Source organism: Sciurus vulgaris (assembly GCF_902686455.1).
Source record: "Sciurus vulgaris genome assembly, chromosome: 4".
Taxonomy (NCBI): Eukaryota; Metazoa; Chordata; class Mammalia; order Rodentia; family Sciuridae; genus Sciurus; species Sciurus vulgaris.
Window position 1 is genome coordinate 88,208,963 of NC_136464.1, and position 18,393 is coordinate 88,227,355.

General features: G+C 43.1%; 1 protein-coding gene across 1 annotated transcript in view; it reads right to left on the reverse strand.

Moving 5' to 3' along the window:
* Positions 1-18,393, reverse strand: part of WDFY4 (WDFY family member 4) — a 288,190-nt gene that overhangs the window by 180,680 nt on the left and 89,117 nt on the right. The window contains 11 exon segments of the mRNA XM_079138164.1: positions 1,981-2,133; positions 4,344-4,534; positions 5,261-5,372; positions 6,545-6,690; positions 7,782-8,013; positions 10,266-10,444; positions 11,563-11,784; positions 12,928-13,004; positions 13,407-13,632; positions 14,305-14,399; positions 15,352-15,566. Of these exon segments, the coding sequence (XP_078994290.1) occupies positions 1,981-2,133; positions 4,344-4,534; positions 5,261-5,372; positions 6,545-6,690; positions 7,782-8,013; positions 10,266-10,444; positions 11,563-11,784; positions 12,928-13,004; positions 13,407-13,632; positions 14,305-14,399; positions 15,352-15,566 (1,848 nt within the window).

The window sequence follows — 18,393 nt, forward strand, 5'->3', positions numbered from 1 at the left end:
AAGTTCTCTACAAATTTTGGAGATTAGTGCTCTATCTAAAGGGCACATGGAAAAGATTTTCTCCCATTCTGTTGGTTATTGATTGTATCCTTCACTGAGAAAAAGCTTTTTAGTTTGAATTCATCCCATTTATTGATTTATTGCTTTGATTTCTTGCATTTTGAGAGTATTTTTAAGGAAGTCTGGTCCTAAACTAAATGATGATTTTAAAATGTATAGTACTGAAATGGCAGTGCCTGGCGTATAGTAAGTGCCCAGTAAATATTTGGTGAATAAGTAAATGATTCTTATTTAAAAAAATAAAACAAAACTGTTTATGAAGACTTCATCCTCATCATTCAACTTTGATAACTTATTCTAATGAAATGCTTCTAAAAGTGGGGAAAAGAGATGTACAAGAGTGTTGGTCTAATGGCATTTATCACATCAAAATATAAGAATAATCCAAGAATTTGGCAGTAGAGAAATAGAAGCCAAGAACTCTGTACATGAGAGAATATTTCTCTGACCTTAGATCAAGACTTGTGTGTGTTTGTAAAGAAAAATCATATATGTATTTGCTATGTGAGAAAAGGCAGAACTCAATATCTGCAGTATGATCATGACTATGGTTCTATGTAATACAGAAAATACATATTTTATATGTATATTTTATGTATATTTATATAAATTTATGCTATGTGTATGTGTATATATATATAATATGTAGATAGATAAATATAATGAATAGATGATGAATTTGAATTTGACAACAGTTGATGGGGTCTTGAAAATGGGAGATGCCCCTGCCCCATTTTCTGTAATTCAAAAATATTCTCTAATAAGCATATGTTATTTATGTATTTTTTACCACTCCACATCCCCAGCCCACTTTTTGTTTTGAGACAAGCTCTCACTAAGTTGCTTAGGGCCTCATTAAATTGCTAAGGATGGTCTCGAACTTGGGATCCTCCTGCCTCATCTTTCAGAGTAGCTGGGATTATAGGCATGTGCCACTATACCTGGCTGCATATGTTAATTTTTTAATAAACAAAGGAACAGTTTTACAGTTCTCCCATGGATCTCAACATGTGAAGGGCACCTTCTCTCAGCTTTTCTCCCTCCCCTTTCAGCCTCATCCGTGCCTACACCTCATGCAAACTGGCAGGCATCTACCAGCTACTGGCTTTTCAGCTCCCCATTCTGTTCTCATGCCACTGTATTTGCAAATGGCACACACTCCACCTGCAAGGGTCTTTCCTTTTTGAATTCTGCCAGTCTCAGCCCAGAGCCCCTGATTCCTAAAACTTGCACTGACTTTATTCTCACTCCCCCTCCCCAGAAGCCCCAGACCTGCACCTAGCATGTAAGAGCGTTGTCTTGACTATGTCCCAGGCCCATCTGGTAGTGGGGAGGGATTGGGTAGTGGACCTTGGCTGTGTCCAGGACATGACCATTATCTGAGCCCATCAGGTTGCTTCACAAAGAGTTGATCCACCCAAAGAAGCTCTGCACGACACTCCTCACTTACCCTCGGGTGGCTCCATCAGCACCTCTCAGGTCATTTTTAAAAGATCATTGGGAAACCAAAAGCACCATCCAAAGGAATTGGTATAATTTATTAAAACCTTCATATGCATATACTTTGCAGTTTTCAAATCCTTTCCTAAAATATTATCTGCTTTTAACCCTCCACAACAGCCTGAGAGGAAGAGATAATGGTCTCCATTTCACACTTAAGAAGAATGGGGTTCAGAGAGGTCAAAAAACTTGCCCAAGGACACACAGTCCATAGGTTGCAGGATTCAACTATAAATCAGGGCCTCTGAGCTCCAAAACTTTTGTGGTTTTCCCTCTTAATGCTGTTGTGACTATGAAGCAATCAAACCTGCAGGGCTTAGAGGAAACTCCAGACTTCCTTATATTTTATTATCACACACACACACACACACACACACACACACACACTCCTGAAGAACTAAGGACCAGTCTCTGATTTACCTCAAAATTACAGAGGATGTGCTGGAAGACACCCATGTTGGTGACAGCGGATGACCTGAAGCCCAGCTCTGCAGTACCAGCAACTGAAAGTATCAACTGAAAAATCCGATGGTTTAGGAGTGAGGTCTTCTTCCGCAGGAGAAATGCCATTATCTGAAAAGGTTGAAACACAAAGCGGGTCCTCATGATCACATGACCAGAACTCTTTATCTTGCAACTGCTCGTTCCTGCTGGTACCTTGGATCAGTCCCATCTGTGAACCCTGCTCTCCTTCATTCCTATGATCTCAGAAGAAAAACTAGCATCAATTTCTGTGGCCACATCCTTGTCAGTGTCCACTTTTTGGTATTTGTGTGGCTTGGCCTCTCTCCATGACTCCTGCTTCTCCCTGAATCTCTTCCCTTAGATTCCCACAATGCCACTCCCTCCTGGTTTCCTCCTTCATTTCTCAGTGCTCTTTCTCATTTTCTGTTGCTGGATCCTTCACATGCATGACTATCCCACAGATGTTAAGGTGTCATAAGCAATCCCCCACTTGCCCAGGAGGCCAGTTACACCCAGTCTTGCTTCAGGCTGTAGCCACCAGATGTCATTTTATTGTACCAGAAAGCTAGCAAGGTGCAAGCATCCATTCCAGGAGGGAGGCACCAGGATCCCAGCAACACACACAGTAACCCAAACCCATCTCAGAGACGAGGGAGATGCACCCCACCAACCCTCACAGCCCTGTGGACCTTGGTCACAAAACACAGGCTGCCAGCCATCCATTGGCATCTGGGTTCTCATCCATCTCATCAGGACTCTCAATTCATCTCATGCACACTCAATTCTCTCTTTGTTCTGACATATTCCACTCTCTGTCCCTGTCTTTGCAGACACACCTGTCGCCTCTTTCAATATGCCCTTGGGAAGCCTTACTTGTTATCAGCAAATAGGCAATATCTTTTCAAACTGTTCTGGGAACTGTTTTGACACACATGTAATCTAACCACTCCTTCCTTCCCCATCAAAACCTAATTAGGGCCAGGCATGGTGGGGTATGCCTATAATCCCTGCAACTTGGGAAACTGAGGCAGAAGGATCCCAATTTCAAGACTAGCCTTAGCAATTTAGAAAGGCCCAAAGCAACTTAGTGAGACCTTGTTTCAAAATAAAAATCAAAAGGGCTGGGGGTATGGCTCAGTGGTTAAACAGCCCTCAGTTCATTCCCCAGTACAAAAAAAAAAAAGTATGCAGAAAAGTTAAATGTATCACACAAAAAAATTTTTTTTAAAGCCCAATCAAAATTCTGGAAATGATGATAATGTCTGAGATGAAAAATACACTGAATGGAACCAGGTGCACTGGCGCATGCCTGTAATCACAGCAGCTCAGGAGCTAAGGCATGAGGATCACAAGTTCAAAGTTAACCTCAGCAACTTAGCGAGATGCTGTCTCTAAATAAAATATAAAAAAGGGTTGGGGATGTGGCTCAGTGGTTAAGCGCCCCTGGGTTCAATCCCTGGTACCAAAACAAACAAACAACAATAACAAACAAACAAAAAAAAACTGATTAGAATGGCTGCCAGTTGCTTGAGTAAAAGCCTGTCTGTGTGCCTAGTCTTGCTCCCTGAGCTTTCTCACAACTGCTTGCCAACATGCAGGAAATTACTCGATGACAGTGTCCCTGTCTCATTTGGCCTTATCAACTGTAAACAGCAGTGACCATCACAATACATCCTACAAAGCACTTCCGTGTGGGCACTCTTCTACACTTAACATATTAATATGTATAATCATCACAAACCTTTACAATAGGTGCTGCTATTCCCATTTCACACTTGAAGGAAATGAGGTGCAAAGAGATTAAGTACTCAAAGAGCTAACATTTCCTGAGAACTTATCCTGGACCTAGCACAAGCCCTTCACTGGTATGAAACTATCAAATCCTCAGTGCCTTCTGATGCAAGAGGCCCTTACCTTATAGATGGGGAAACAGAGGCAGAGTGGGTAATAATTCTTCCAAGTTAAATCAAAGGAAAGAGGGTGAGGATTTCAATCCCATCTGGCACCGTGGCCTGGGATCTTACATGTTTTGCGGGAGGCAAAGTGAAGAGACCACAAATGATTCTGGATTGTCATGGAAAGTGCCCAAAGTGCAAATAGGTGAGCATCCCTAGCTGAGCATCCCTAGCTCAAACAGCATCTCTCAGGCTGCCTATCAACCTGGTGCTCCTCTCAGGACCCCGGAGGCTTCTAAAAGGCCACCCTTTCCCAGAAATGATTGTGGAGGGAATGTCACTGGTCATATAAAGCTTGTCCCTGCTTCTTGGAGATGTCAGCTTTTGGGGGAGTCCCAGGCTCAGCTGGGAGGATGGGATTACCTGGTAGCCACAGATGTGCTGCATCAGGCGGTCACACATGGCATTACTGGTCAGGACTGAGTGCAGAACTTTCACAGCTGCATACATGGTGTGGTCATCCTTTGCCAAGGAGATGAGGCCCAGGAGGATGGAGGGCCCGCCAATGAAGTCCAGGCTGCTGGCGGCAGGGCTGGAGTGAAACACCCTCACCCCTGTGCAGGACAAAGAGGACATCTCTTCAGAACTTCACAGCTGCACTGCAATGCAGAGTCCCCTCACAGCACACAAAAGTGAAGGAGCTGCCCGTGCCTCTGCCTATGCACAACCAGAGGGACCTACAAATTGGGACAGGGTGGGAGGAAAGACAGAGGCTCTGAAGGTCTTGGGCAGCTGAGGGATCCTCTGCGAGAGCCTGCCTGTGTCATCAGAAGGCTGAAATCACCAGAGGCTCTCAGCTTGGCACTGTGTGTGTCAAGTCCAGAGTGCCAGATCAGCCAGATGCCCTGTGTGCCTCAGTTTCCTGGTTGCTCTGAGAACCTCTGGCTCTTGCCTGCCCTCTGGATCTTGCTGGGCTGTACCTTCATACCAGCCTGCTGCTTTGCTCCTACCCCATCGCATGGGGACCAGCAGGTACTCACTGCCTGTTGTTTTCACTCAAACGACCATGACATTGCCTCTGCACAAAGGCCCCACTGTACTCCCTAGATAGGCTCCCATTACACATAGATGCCAGCCCGGGAACTAGCTGGGCTCACCACCCATTGTCAAATGCACAAGGTGAACTGATCTGCATGCTGTCTGGGCAGTCAACTCTTTGGCTGGGTTTTTCTCCAACTCTGGCTCTCGGCAAGTATGTTCCATTCTGCCTGACTCTCCACAATTCTAGGGTACACAATCCTTCCTCCTAAAGAGCAGTAAAGGTTCGCTGCCTGACCTACCTAATTGGCCTACTGCCACAGCTCCAAGAGTCCGAAGAAAACCTGAGAGATGTCCAGCACAATTTCTTAGCAAGAACACAGGCATGGCATTATCACGGGACGAAATGTTCATCTAGAGAAATTGGCAACAATTAATCCTAAGAAACTCCTGGAAAAGAAGGGGTATCATTTTTGAGCTCCTGGAGGATAGGTACACCAAGGTCTGGCCCAGTGCTGGTGCTTCATAAGCAATGATTAGTGGAAGAATAATACTTGACCCAATGTTGGGGGACTGAAGCTAAAGTTTGTGTTTGCCTGTCCTGCTCCAGGGCTGCAGCTTAACTCAAGTGAGCAGCTTCAGTTAAAGATTCTGTGACAACCCACACACTTACAGTGAAGAGCTCATAAAGACGGGAAGGACCCAAGGGCACCTTCAGATGAAGCAGAACTACAAGGAAAAGCTGTCTTTCCCTGTCAGGGATTGTCCAAACTCTTAAAGCCCAACTTCTATGATTCCAGAGGGACAGGAAGACAGGAATCCTGGCCTGCATTATCAGAAAATGCATTGTGTGGTAAAGTACAGCTTCGGTGTGTGGGACACAGTTTCAACCTTACCCCCGTTCTTGGGGAGCCCTCTGACCATGATAGTGAAGAGAACAGAAACAAATCAGTCAAAATTTATCAGCATTACAAGCAAGAGATTTGGGGCTGGGGTTGTGGTTCAGTGGTAGAGCACTTGCCTAGCATGTATGAGGCACCGGGTTTGATTCTCAGCACCACATATAAATAAATGAATAAAATAAAGGTCTATCAACATCTTAAAAATATTTTTTTTTAAAGCAAGAGATTTTAATGCAGGAACTAGGAAGAAGTAAATCTAATGGCATTCCCATTTACATATGCTTTCTCATTACCTATTGCAAGTTTATTGTTTTTGGTTTTGTTTTGATGGTTTTGTTTTTTAAATTATAGCAACTCATAACAATTTTGCAGTGTTGATGGGTCATTAATATTCTCTATGTCACAACAGTATAGAAGGTAGTCCATTTGTTCTTGATGTACCAGGAATAGCATGCACTTTCTTCTAATGAGCAATTATAAATAGAAGGTTTAGTCCTGGGGAGGCTAATGGATGGGGAAGCACAGGGGTTGTTCTAACAAATTAAATGATAAGTGTGTATGCACCTATCTATCCATCCCCACATGGACAATCATGAATTAGGGTTTGCTTAAGCACTGGAAGCTGAAGCAAGCTATGAGATCAAGATTCCAACAGGAAGCAGCAAGAGAAGTTAGAAGGTGTACCTCCTTGGCAATCAGGCGACTGTCCACCTCATTGTAGGCGTTTCTAATGTCTGCTATGGTGGTGATGGAGGAGCTGGTTACATGAAGACCAAAGGAAACCCTTTCCTCTGCAACAAGAGGTGTGACTTCACCGTCTGGGTCCCCTCCTACAGCAACACATCTCTTATCAGTTCTAGTCTCCTTTTACAAAGAAGGAAGTTAATTCTCAATGATTAAGTATCTACTACCACACAGCAAAGTCATGATTGATAGGACTTTTTATGTCGTTATATTGTTTTTGTAAGTTGTATGTTTGTGTGTCATGTGTTTTGTGCCTACCTATGCTTCTCTGACACAAAAACTCTAGAGAAAGCTCTCAGGATTGACCCTTCTGTAAAACAGGTATTCCAGGTGTGAAATTACCAGAGCTTAAACAGATATCAACTAATGCATCTTCCCCAGAACAAATCTGCCAAGTGATGAGAAATCAAACTGGTAAGAAAATAATCTGGGCTCAAAGGCCTAAAAATTTCAATGGGCTGCATGGCTGTGTTGAATATCTCACCTGTGATTAGCACACTGGTTCCCAAGTTAATGAGAGTCAATGTGCTCCTAGAGAAGCATGGTGTAAATACAGAGTCAGTGAAACTTTGGCTCTAAACCCAACCTACTCCCATTGCTCAGGCCAATGCCATTTGCCACAGGAAATGAAGTTCAAACAAGATGTGGGCCTGGAGACAGAAACACTCAAGAGCACTCAATCGTCCTTCACCACGCACAAGGCCTTCGCACAGAGATGCATTTATCATTCTTTCCAAATGGGAACTGACCCCCTTGACTTGACAGAGCACAGAGAGAAATGATCCCTGCTTGAACAACCAACAATCAATAATGAAAATGTGGATGTTCTGTCTGCCTGTTTAATAATTGAAGACAACAGTATACTTTAGTTAAAAAGCTTCTTCATTAAAAGGAATGTAACTTATTTATCTCTTTCTCGTCCCTCTTTCTTCAGTGCTGGTATTACCCACCCACCCACCTCCATTAGGTGCTTTGGAGTTGAAATCTAAAGGATATTGTCATTTCCTTTTCTGTGACATTTTCTGTTGGGTTGTAAATATGTAATGATCCAATTACAGAGGTCTTCCTTAATGATTAACCTGTGCTGAGTTTATCATTTGTAAATATGCTATAAATAACTAGATGTCCATTTAAAACCTAATATCAGCAAAAGCACTATAAATCTAAACACTCATACCTTCAGTATGCACAGCTTGGAAGTTACCACAGTATCTTGGGCCAAGTTTGATAATAACTTCAAGAGTATCTGGTGATATAGCTTCTTCAAAAAGATATGAGGGACCAATACGCCAGATTAATGATGACTTTTGTTTCCAGATTCGAGGGGTTGCAATATATCCATAAACATCCACAAACGAAGATGGATCCATTGAAAGGAAAGGTCCTGGTAAAGCCTGAATGTACAACATCTGTTAAAAGATGAAGGATGAAGGGAGTAAGTGGTGCCTAATCTTAGAATTAATAAATTTGTAGTGTATAACATTGTGAACCTTATTCTCAAGTAAAAATAAAATTCTATTTAATCCCCAAAATTAGAAAGATGACCACCAAATCTGAGAAGCACGCAGTAAAACAACCTATAAAATACAGGTGGGAGTAAAATATTAATTCTGCCTTTGGAAACATTTGATAAGAAGCATAAAGAGATACAAAAGTCCATTCTTTTTTGTCTCAGTCCTTCCACTAAGAATTTAAATGTCCTTTATTGGCATGTTAATACGACTTCATGTACCGACAATAACATAGTCATACCACTTAGAAAAAAAGAAATAAAATTATCTCTATGTGTAGATGACATGATCATGCAAAAATTTCTAAAGAATCTTTTTAAAAATCTCCCAGAACAAATAAGTGAGCTCATCAAGGTCACAGGATATAAAAATCAATTCACAAAAATCAATTGCCTGTCTATACACTAACAGTGAGCAAGCAGAAATTGAAATAAAAAACAATACCATTTACAATCGTTCAAGATAAAATGATCAGGGAGGCGGCATGGAGGTAGGAATGATAGTAGAATGAATCAGACTTTATTACCCTATGTGCACATATGATTACATGACTGGTGTGATTCTACATCATGTGCAACCAGAAGAATGAGAAGTTATACTTCATTTAAGTATGATGTGTCAAAATGCATTCTACTGCCATGTATAATCAATTAGAACAAATAAAAAAGAAAGAGATGATCTACTTAACAAAGCATGCATAGTATCTGTATACTGAACAAATGATAACAAAAAAATCAAAGAAGACCTATCTAAATGGAGAAATATACCATATTCATGGATAGGAAGACTCACTATAGTGTAGTTGTCATTCTCCCCAAACTGATCTATAGGTATAATGCAATTCCTGTCAAAATTTGCAGACAAAATTCCTGTCAAGATTTTTTGTAGACATAGACAAGCTAATTCAAATATGTAGTAGGTGTACATAGTTAATGAGGGAAGGAAGGAAAGAAGAAAGGGGAGGGAAAGAAAGAAGGGAGAAAAGGAGAAAGAAGGAAAACTAATATAATTAATCAATGGAGAAAAGATAAACTTTATGTTTTGAAGGACCCGTTTTTCTTACGCTCTTCCAGAATCTTTCTAGTTACTACTGCCTTTTTGATATAAATATTTTTTAAAAAATAGCATCAAGTTCATTTGTAGGTGTTCTACAGAATTTATGAGGGCCTAACCCAGTGTATCTTAGCCTGGGACAACTTTTCTCCCCAGGGGACACTGGCAATGCCTGGAGAAACTTTTGATGATCACAATTGGGTGGTATGGGATGAGGGAGGGAATGTTCTGATGTTTGGCCAAACATCCTAATACACCCAGAATAGGCGCCTACAACAGAGAATTATCAGTCCCAAATGTCAATACAGTTTAAATTGAGAAACATATAACACTAAGGTTCTCCCTTCTGGCTACATATTAGAATTACCCAGGAAATTTTGAAAGCTCTACTGAATTGTCAAATTACCTGACCCACATGTTTCTAATGTCATTGATCTAGTGTACTACCTGTGTGATAAAACTTAAAAAACAAAACAAAACAAAAAACTATCTAACCCTAGAATGTAGACTTGGTCAGACACTCTCTCTGAACCTGAGTAGAAATTAACCTATACCCACCCTCCCTGGTTTCTGTGCCTTTCTTTCTCTAGCTTCCTCCATGACCTCTGACAGGGGCTGCTGGATAAAGCATGTCTTCCAATTCACTGGTCTCTCTTATATAGTGGATATCTCTAAATAAGGGTGATGAGAAACTTCCTCCAGCTACATATTCATATTCTGCTACCTTTCTTGTCATTTTTGTGCTAAATTATGCAAGATGTGTTGGTATCTTGTTCCTAAGAGTGGCACACAGACCAACAGCATTGGCCTCACTAGGAAGTTTCTTAGAAGTCAAACCTTAGGTCCTGCTCATACCTCCCTGGGAAATTTGCACCTTAAAATGTGAGAATCTTTGTTTTGTGCATTTCAGAGATTTATAATGTCTTCTTATATTCAATCAACTTTCATAAGATGTCTTTATCACACCTGAGTGCAGTCAGTATCTTGGACAGCAAGGGGGTTTTCATTAGATACCAAACCTGCTTGAAAGAAAACAGTGAATTGAACCAAAACCACTCCAAGTGGTAGAACCAGGAGGCTTGGGAAAACCATCTCACCTTGGCTGAACCAATGACCTGTCCATCCAGATAGGTGGAAACAATACAATTCCTTTTCATTTCTTTGGTGACAACCACAGCCAGGTGATGCCACTGACCACAAACCAGCAGCTGGCCACATCTGACCTGAAGTTGGCGTCCAGCAGAGGGCTCGGACTCATCCTCGGGTTCCATGATGTCTGGAAGAGAACACAATCACTGGACCTTGCATGTGGCATCATGCTGCAGTTATTAGGTGGAGAGGCATGTCTCTAGTCAACCCATGTGGGCTCTGTGCCAGGGGAGACATAGCCCCCCCTTCTCATAAAAAATGACATTAGCATCAGCAACAGCCATCAGTCCTTAAACTCTAACAGTGCCCAGAGTGGTTTATGCACCATTATGAATATTAACTCATTTAATTTTCACAACAACTCTGCAAGATAGGCAATATGATTGTTTCTATTTTACCTTCTGAGGCAGAGAAAGCTTAGGTAACTAGCCCAAGGTCATGCAGTCATGATTTAAACCCAGAAGGCAGGTTTCAGCCAGGGTCTAGCTACATTAATTAGACTGCCTTCACAGTGGTGCCCATGTGTAGGGGCCAGGTCCTGAGAGGGAGAAAAATAGGTGGTCTTTCTGTGGGCTAAGGAGGTCAATCATTCTCTGAACCTTCCACATATTTCACTATGAAATACTCAGAACACAAAAGAGGAACATGTGTCGGAGATATACTGGGTTTGGCCATTTCAGGCAGGTAAGCTTGGAGAAAACAAGGCTGAGCTCCAAAAGGTAGAGCCAGAAGCCACCGGCACTACTGAAGGATAATAAGGCTCCTTGGTACCCAGGGTCACCAGCCTGCTTGCCAAGCACTGGCCAGCCCTCTGGATTTGGGGCTGAACATTTGTGGAATGTCTAAGTTTGCTTCAGTTGCAGCCAAGTTGTGTGTATTCCCTGCAAACCTTTCATAGGAGATGACTTAGGCTTTGTCCCAGTGAGGCAAAGTCCCAAGGCCCATCCATGACCACTCTAAGGGCTGAGCTAAGTTTCTGGAAAACCACTGAGCATAATCTCTGAAATCGCACCAAGGTGTAGAGTCTTGTCTGACAGTTACAACCTCAGAGCCCAGGCCATAGTGGCACTCGACAAATATTTGTTTAGACCTTTCACCAGATGTGGAACCCAAGGAAGCAACTGCAAAAGGTGAGGAGAAACAGGAGCTTACCAGACTTCTAAACATGCCCTTATCAAGAGCTTCTAACTTAGCTTAATTTCACCCAAGTGTAGAAGAAACCAGCATAGGATCCCAATATCTTACCCAGGGGCTGAAATTCTTTCTCTTCTGTGGACACAACCAAGGAGAGGTCATCTGGGCAGAGGCTGACAGAGAAGCAGACAAAGGGCTGCTCGGTCCTGGCCAGGTGGCGCACCAGGGTTAGGAAGCGCAGAGGGTGGCCCTCAGTGACAGCAGCCAGCCTGCTGATCAGGAACCAGCAGGAAAAGGTCAGACCCCCTGGTGGAGGGAATGATCTAGCAGCACCTGGAGTCAAACACAATCATAAACTCACTGTCCTGCTGAGGAAGCAAGCTTAGACTCACTGGGACTCTGAGTTGACTGCCATGCTAAGTGCCAGCACTGTGCCTGGTCTAACTCATGCCCACTTCTACTCCACTCCATGAGACAGAGTGTGCATTTGTCTCATTATTCATGGTAGGAAGTGGATGCCCACAGGAAATAAGTAATATTCCTATCAGGACCTGAGCCTGGGTCCCTGGAGCCACTCCAAGGTTATTCTCACTTATCATTTCATGCTGCTTTACCAAGGGGCAGAGAAGCCATCACCGTCCTTGAGGCCTATTGCCATTTGGACCCCTGATCAGTTAGTTCATCTACAGCCAGGCTTTGTGTTCCATGGGGTAGAGGACACTGGCCTAGCTCAGCCAAGCTTGAACAGGGAAGTACTCCACTCCAGAGAAGCCCTTCACCCTCTGATCCCATGATAAGGTTAGTTTCAGAGGGGACAACTGTCCTCACAGAGCAAGCAGAATCAGCAGCCATGTCGAGAGACTGGGTGCCATTCTTACATGCAAAGAGGTTTGCCCTGCAATCATGGGGCATGAATGACTTTCAATACTCATCCTCCATAGAAATACAGAACCTGTTTCTCCTAACAGAGGGTGTTGGCCTTAGGCAGTACTGGGCACTTGCACTGTCCTGTCCAGTGAGTTTCCAGTTAAATGCAGTTAGGTATAAAGCATGCTAAGGCCTCAGTTGTCCCCAGAGGAGCCACTTGCTAAAGACAGGTCCATTCTTGCTGGTCATCAGCATAGGACTCATATTCCTTTTCTGAGAGAGCTGTAAAGTGGGTGATGTATCCATTTCAGCCTGCACCAGGCACCAACATGATGAATTAAATCCAGGCTCAGTGACCAAATAACCCACTTAATGCATCAATACTAAGACCCTAACCATGGGCTGAACCCTTGGGACTCACAATTAATAGGACTCTAGGAGAGATGTATGTAGTAATCTTAGTACCAAAAGACATCTCATCTACAGCTAGTCAGAACCAAAGAGAAGATACACTTTCCAGAGACATCAAGATGAAATCTGCAACCAAGGCCATTTGAGGACCAATTCCTGGGGTCAGATGGAGACCTAAACCACCTGGGAAATGCCTACCTGTCCCAATCCCTCCAGAGACAGAGTATTCCGTGCTGGTTCCCATGATTGTAGACAGGGTTGGAATAAACAAACAGCTGGAAACAAGAAAGAATCTCAGATCACTGAACTGTGAAGCCACCCTCTTGCATCAAGTCAGCTAGTCAGGGCAATGACGTTTCCTCTCTTTGGTCCTCCTGCAGGAGCTTCACCCACTTTTACACCATGAAAGGAGAGAAAGAAGTTGGTGCTGTTAGGATCCCCCACAGAAGCTAGAGATGATGGGAGGAGATTCCAGAGGCAGCCACACCAAGGAAGGAGAGGGCTCTGATCCTCATGGCTGGTGACACTGCCCCTGAAAAGCCACTGAGCAGAAAGGGCCCATAACACAGACACTTTGCTTTGCTTGGGTGGCAAGAACTAATGGGTGCTCTACTTTTGTAATCAATGTTTTAACTCATCAGAGGCACTGGGAAATTAATAATGAGAGTTGTTCATACCCATAACCTTCAACAGACATGTCAAATTCCACAAATGACGGTGCTAGAGCTGCCCTCTGAGGCTGCAGGTTACGTGGGGAGGTCATGGAGATGAGGCTGAGTGCGGTTTGAAGAGCTGTGGTTGAATCTGGGGAAGTCTCTGAGGACCTGAGGGGCTGAGCCACTCCAGAATATGAACTGGCTTCTGCAGGTCCCTCAACAACACCCAGCTCTGCTGCCTGTAGCCCTAAGGAAGAAAGTAAGAGAAAAGATGTGCCCTTGCCCAATGTGTTTCCACCCCTGTTCTGGAAATATCCCTGAAGTATCTGCCACTAATGGAGCATTTTGCAGTCACCAAACACTCAACACAATGACAGTGAGTCTCTCGACCCCCCTACTTGGGTTCTGCTGATTTTTTAAAATTTGTTTTAAACAAATAGGATACATGTTGTTTCTCTGTTTGTACATGGAGTAAAGGTATACCATTTGTTTAATCATACATTTACATAGTTGATAATACTAAAGGGTGGAAATAACCTGTTCGTCCTTTCCCTCCCAGAAATTGCTCCCTCATTACAGCATGCTTCCCCTTTCCAAGCATCACTTTCTGCTGCTGTCTGGCTTTGGAGTTACTTGCTGGGACTTTGTACAGGCTCGCTGACCTGCTGTCTTCCACAGCAGCCTGTCTCCTTGAAAGTTCTCAGTTCCCACCTCTGTCTACCAGTTCCAAGATTGATTCTCCATTCTCCTAAACCTGGCCCTTTTCAATGCCCTATGTGATATTACATTTAAGGTGTCCATGACTTTCTTTGCAGTGACATCTTCCCATGTAGCAGACCTGACACAGGGCATCACCGTCATTTTGCTTCTCATCCCCCTAATTCAGCCCTGAGCTGTCCTGGTTCTTCCCCCTCCTCACCTGAGTTCCTGGAGTGGCCTCCATGCCACTGAGAAGAACTGAGGGTTTTCTTTGTAGTAGACAGAGGTAGGGGGATTCCAAGACCTAGAAACTGTCTGAATATCATAACATACAAGAGAACCAAGTGAAGACATTTTACAGGCAGAAGTTTTCTTCAACTTTATCCAGACCACTTCTCCCAGATGCCTAGTGCTCTCTAATCCCTTCTCCCCCTGCCTTTAAATGTCCTTTCCTAAAGCACTGCAGAGACGGGGTTACTGTCTTGCCACCAGAGAGCTGGCAAGGTTAGGAGCCTCAAGCACCATCCTATGATGCTCATTGTTTATAAAAGTTTCTGAATTTACCACCCAGCACTAAAATGTGAGGCCTGGTCTGACAGCCTGCCTGACCAGGGCTGAAGAGGCTGGCCCAGCCCCTGGACCTCATGCCTGCTGGCTAGAAAGAGGCAGACTTCTGTCCCCCGATTTGTAAAAGCAGGGAGCTGCTGAGTGTGTGACCCCCTCAGTGCCACCCTCTGGAGACTTCCCCAGGGTAGTGTAGGGACTTAGGAGACTCAACCTCCTTACAGAGTGCAGCCTATCCTTTCTCTGCATTTTTGTCTTCCACCTCCACTTTCCTGAGTATCTTCCCTCCCTGCTATGGCTCTCCAGGAATGTGGCTTCATGGGGGTCACCAGCAGGAGGGCTGCCACTTCTGCAAGCCCAGCTTTCTGCAAGCTAGTCTCTGGGTCTCTCAGGCCCTCCAGTTCCACTCCTTCCAGCAGAGCTTGCAATGTCCAATTCCTTCCTCTCCTTGCAAGTGCACTGCCCAGGCCTCAGGGCTAGCTCTAGCTTCACTTCCTTGAAGCCCCTTTTCCACAAATCGTGGGAGGGGTTGTTTGCTTTGTGGGTACAAACACACTGCACAGCACAGACCCAAGGCTTATCTATGGACTTTTAGTGTTGAATGTTGAAGGGGGATGAGGACACATGTCCTGCAGTCTCTCTACTGCCCATGGTATGCCCACCACCCTGCTCTGCAGCATGTAATTCATAGCTCAGATGGTACCTTAACACTTCCGGTTCGATGGCTTGGGAAGCAAGCTTTTCAAAAATTCTGATGAGGTGTGAGTGCAAGGGGTTGCTGCTGGTGCTGAGGGCCCAGCGGCAGGAGGTCATGAGGGTCCTGAGCATCCCCGCCTCACACAAGACCTGGCGGTTCTTCTCTGATTTCACCAGGGACTGGAGGTGACTGGCCATGGAGCACTGGATCTCTTCAGAAAGCTGAGAGGTAACCAAAGAAAGCCATGAGCCCTTGAGGGAAGGACATCCTGTGGGTGATACTGGCAGGCTCCCAACTGGGCCTGGAATTGGATGTGGGACAAGCAGACGGCACCTGTCACAACTGGTGCCCACTGCACCCTAGACAGTCTCAGGTGCTCTCTCACATCCTTCCTCACCTTCAACAGCAGGCACAGGGGGAGGCCAGCCTAGGGAAAGACCTGAGCTGCTACTCACATCCCCAATGAAAGCTTTCTTCCATTGCACTCTCCCCACTTCCTCTCTTCTTCATGTCCTTCAAACAAGTATCAGTGTTCCTGCAGCATCAGCTTCTGGGTATAGATAGATAAGACTATGCCCCTGCTCCCAAGGGATATATGGTACAAAGGTCAGTGAGCAGCAGAGTCTCAGCCCAGTATGGGACATGTTCTAGCAGAGAACTTAACAGTATTTTGGAAAGGAACAGGGTTCCTGCAGCCCTGAGCACATTTTATTAGAGGGAAAAGGGAGTCCAGGCCTGATATTTACTTTAAGAACCAAATTTTATCTGTGATGAGAAAATGCCATGCTATGCTGTAAGCATTTCAACATGGTTAGATTATGCCTGTGAGGAAGTCTGAAGTAGGTGCTATGGTCATCCCCATTTTACAGAAGAGGAAACTGAGTTCAGAGAAGTTAATCGTCTAGGATCACATGATAAGGACAGAATATGGCTTTTACCCTGAATCTCATGCTCAGAATCACCTCATCCCATCATGTCCTCACCATGGTCATTTGAGGGTCTCCATACCAAGAAATAGTCAAAAACAAATGCTGCTAACACTATTGTGTAGGACATAGGCTGCATGGAGTCAAATGTATGGGGAAAGACTCATCATCATTCCTAGATTTTTTTAAAAATCAGATGGGTCACAGTCCACCTCATATCCTCTCATCTGCTTCCAGACACTCAGCATCTGTACCTCTTGCCTCAAACTGATGTCTTCATCTGTATATCTGTTTCTAAGGTATCTTTAATAACACTTCTAATTTTAAATTTTGAGGAGATAAAGTCACATGAGAATGATTTTTCAGATGAATTTCCCTTTTGGAAAGTATTTTATTATTCTGAAGTGTCTGAAGTATCACCACAGAAGATGGAAAGACCTCCCATGTCCTTGGATAGGCAGAATTAATATTGTCAAAATAGTCATACTTTCAGAGCAATATACAGATTCAATGCAATGTTTATGACATTCTTCACAGAGCTAGAAGGCAATTCTAAAATTCATTTAGAAGAATAACAGACCCAGAATAGACAAAACGATCTTAAGCAAGGAGAATAAAGCTGGGAGCATCACAATATCTGATCTCAAATTATACTAAAAAGCTATAGTAGCAAAACAGTGTGGTAATAGTATGAAAACAGGAAGATCAAAGGAACAGAATGGAAGACACAGCACACAAACTGTAAAGTCATTTAATACTTGACAAAGGTGCCAAAAATATATTTGGAGGAAAGACATCCTTTTTAACAAATGGTGCTAGGAAAAATGGATGTCCATATGTAGAAAAATAAAACCAGATCCCTATCTTTTACCCCACACAAAAGTCAAATCAAAATGGATCAAAGACTTACGATCAGAAACCTTGCAACTGCTGAAAGAAAACATATGTACAATACTCCATCATATAGGTACAGGCACCAACTTTCTCAACAATATCCCTAAATTTCAAGAAATAAAATCAATAATCAACAAATGTGATGCCATCAAATTTAAAAAATATACACACACACAAAACTGTGCAGCAAAGGAAATGATTAAGAGAATGAAGAGAGAGCCTATGATGGGAAAAAAATCATTGCCAGTTACTTCTCTGACAGGGGATCAATATCCAGAATACATAAAGAACTCAAGAAGCCCAATGACAAAAAACCAAGTAAACCAAATAATAAATGGGCAAAAGAACTAACAGAAATTTCTCAAAAGAAGAAACATAAATATATTTTTAAAAATTCAGCATCTCTAGCAATCAAGGAAATGCAAATCAAAACAACATTAAGATTTCAGCTCACTTTAGTCAGAATGGCAATTATCAAGAACATGAACAATAATGCTGGCAAGGATGTGAGGAAAAAGATACACTCACACATTGTTGATTGGACTGCAAATTAGTGCAAGCACTCTGAAAGGCAGTATGAAGATTCCTCAAAAAAATGAGGAATGGAACCACCATATTACCAAGCTATCCCAGTCTTTGGTATTTATTAAACTAAAATCAGCATACAATGGTGATACAGTCACTTTAGTGTTTACAGTAGCACAATTCACAATAGCCAAATTATGAAATCAGCCCAGACTCCCATAAAGAGATGAATGGATCAAGAGAATGTGGTACATATACACAATGGAGTTTTACTCACTCATAAAGAAGAATGAAATAATTTGTCAGTAAATGGATGGGAATGGAGAAAACCATGCTAAGTGAAATGAGCCAGATGCAGAAAATCAAGGGTCAAATGTTTTCTCTCATATGTGCAAGCTAGAGCAAAATAAGGAAAAGATGGTGGTGGGGGAGGGAATTGGTTATCATAAAGATACTGTAAAGATCAATGGAGTAGAAGAAGGGTAGGAACGAAAAGGGGAAGAAATATGAAATAAATTTAACAAAATCATGTTATGTACGTATATAAATGTATCAAAGGGAATTTCATCTTTATGTATAGGTAGAAAGTGCCGATCGAAACTAAATAAATAACAGGGCATGGTGGCATACACCTGTAATCCCAGCAGCTCAGGAGATAGGTAAGAGGATCGCAAGTTCAAAGCCAGCCTCAGCAACTTAACAA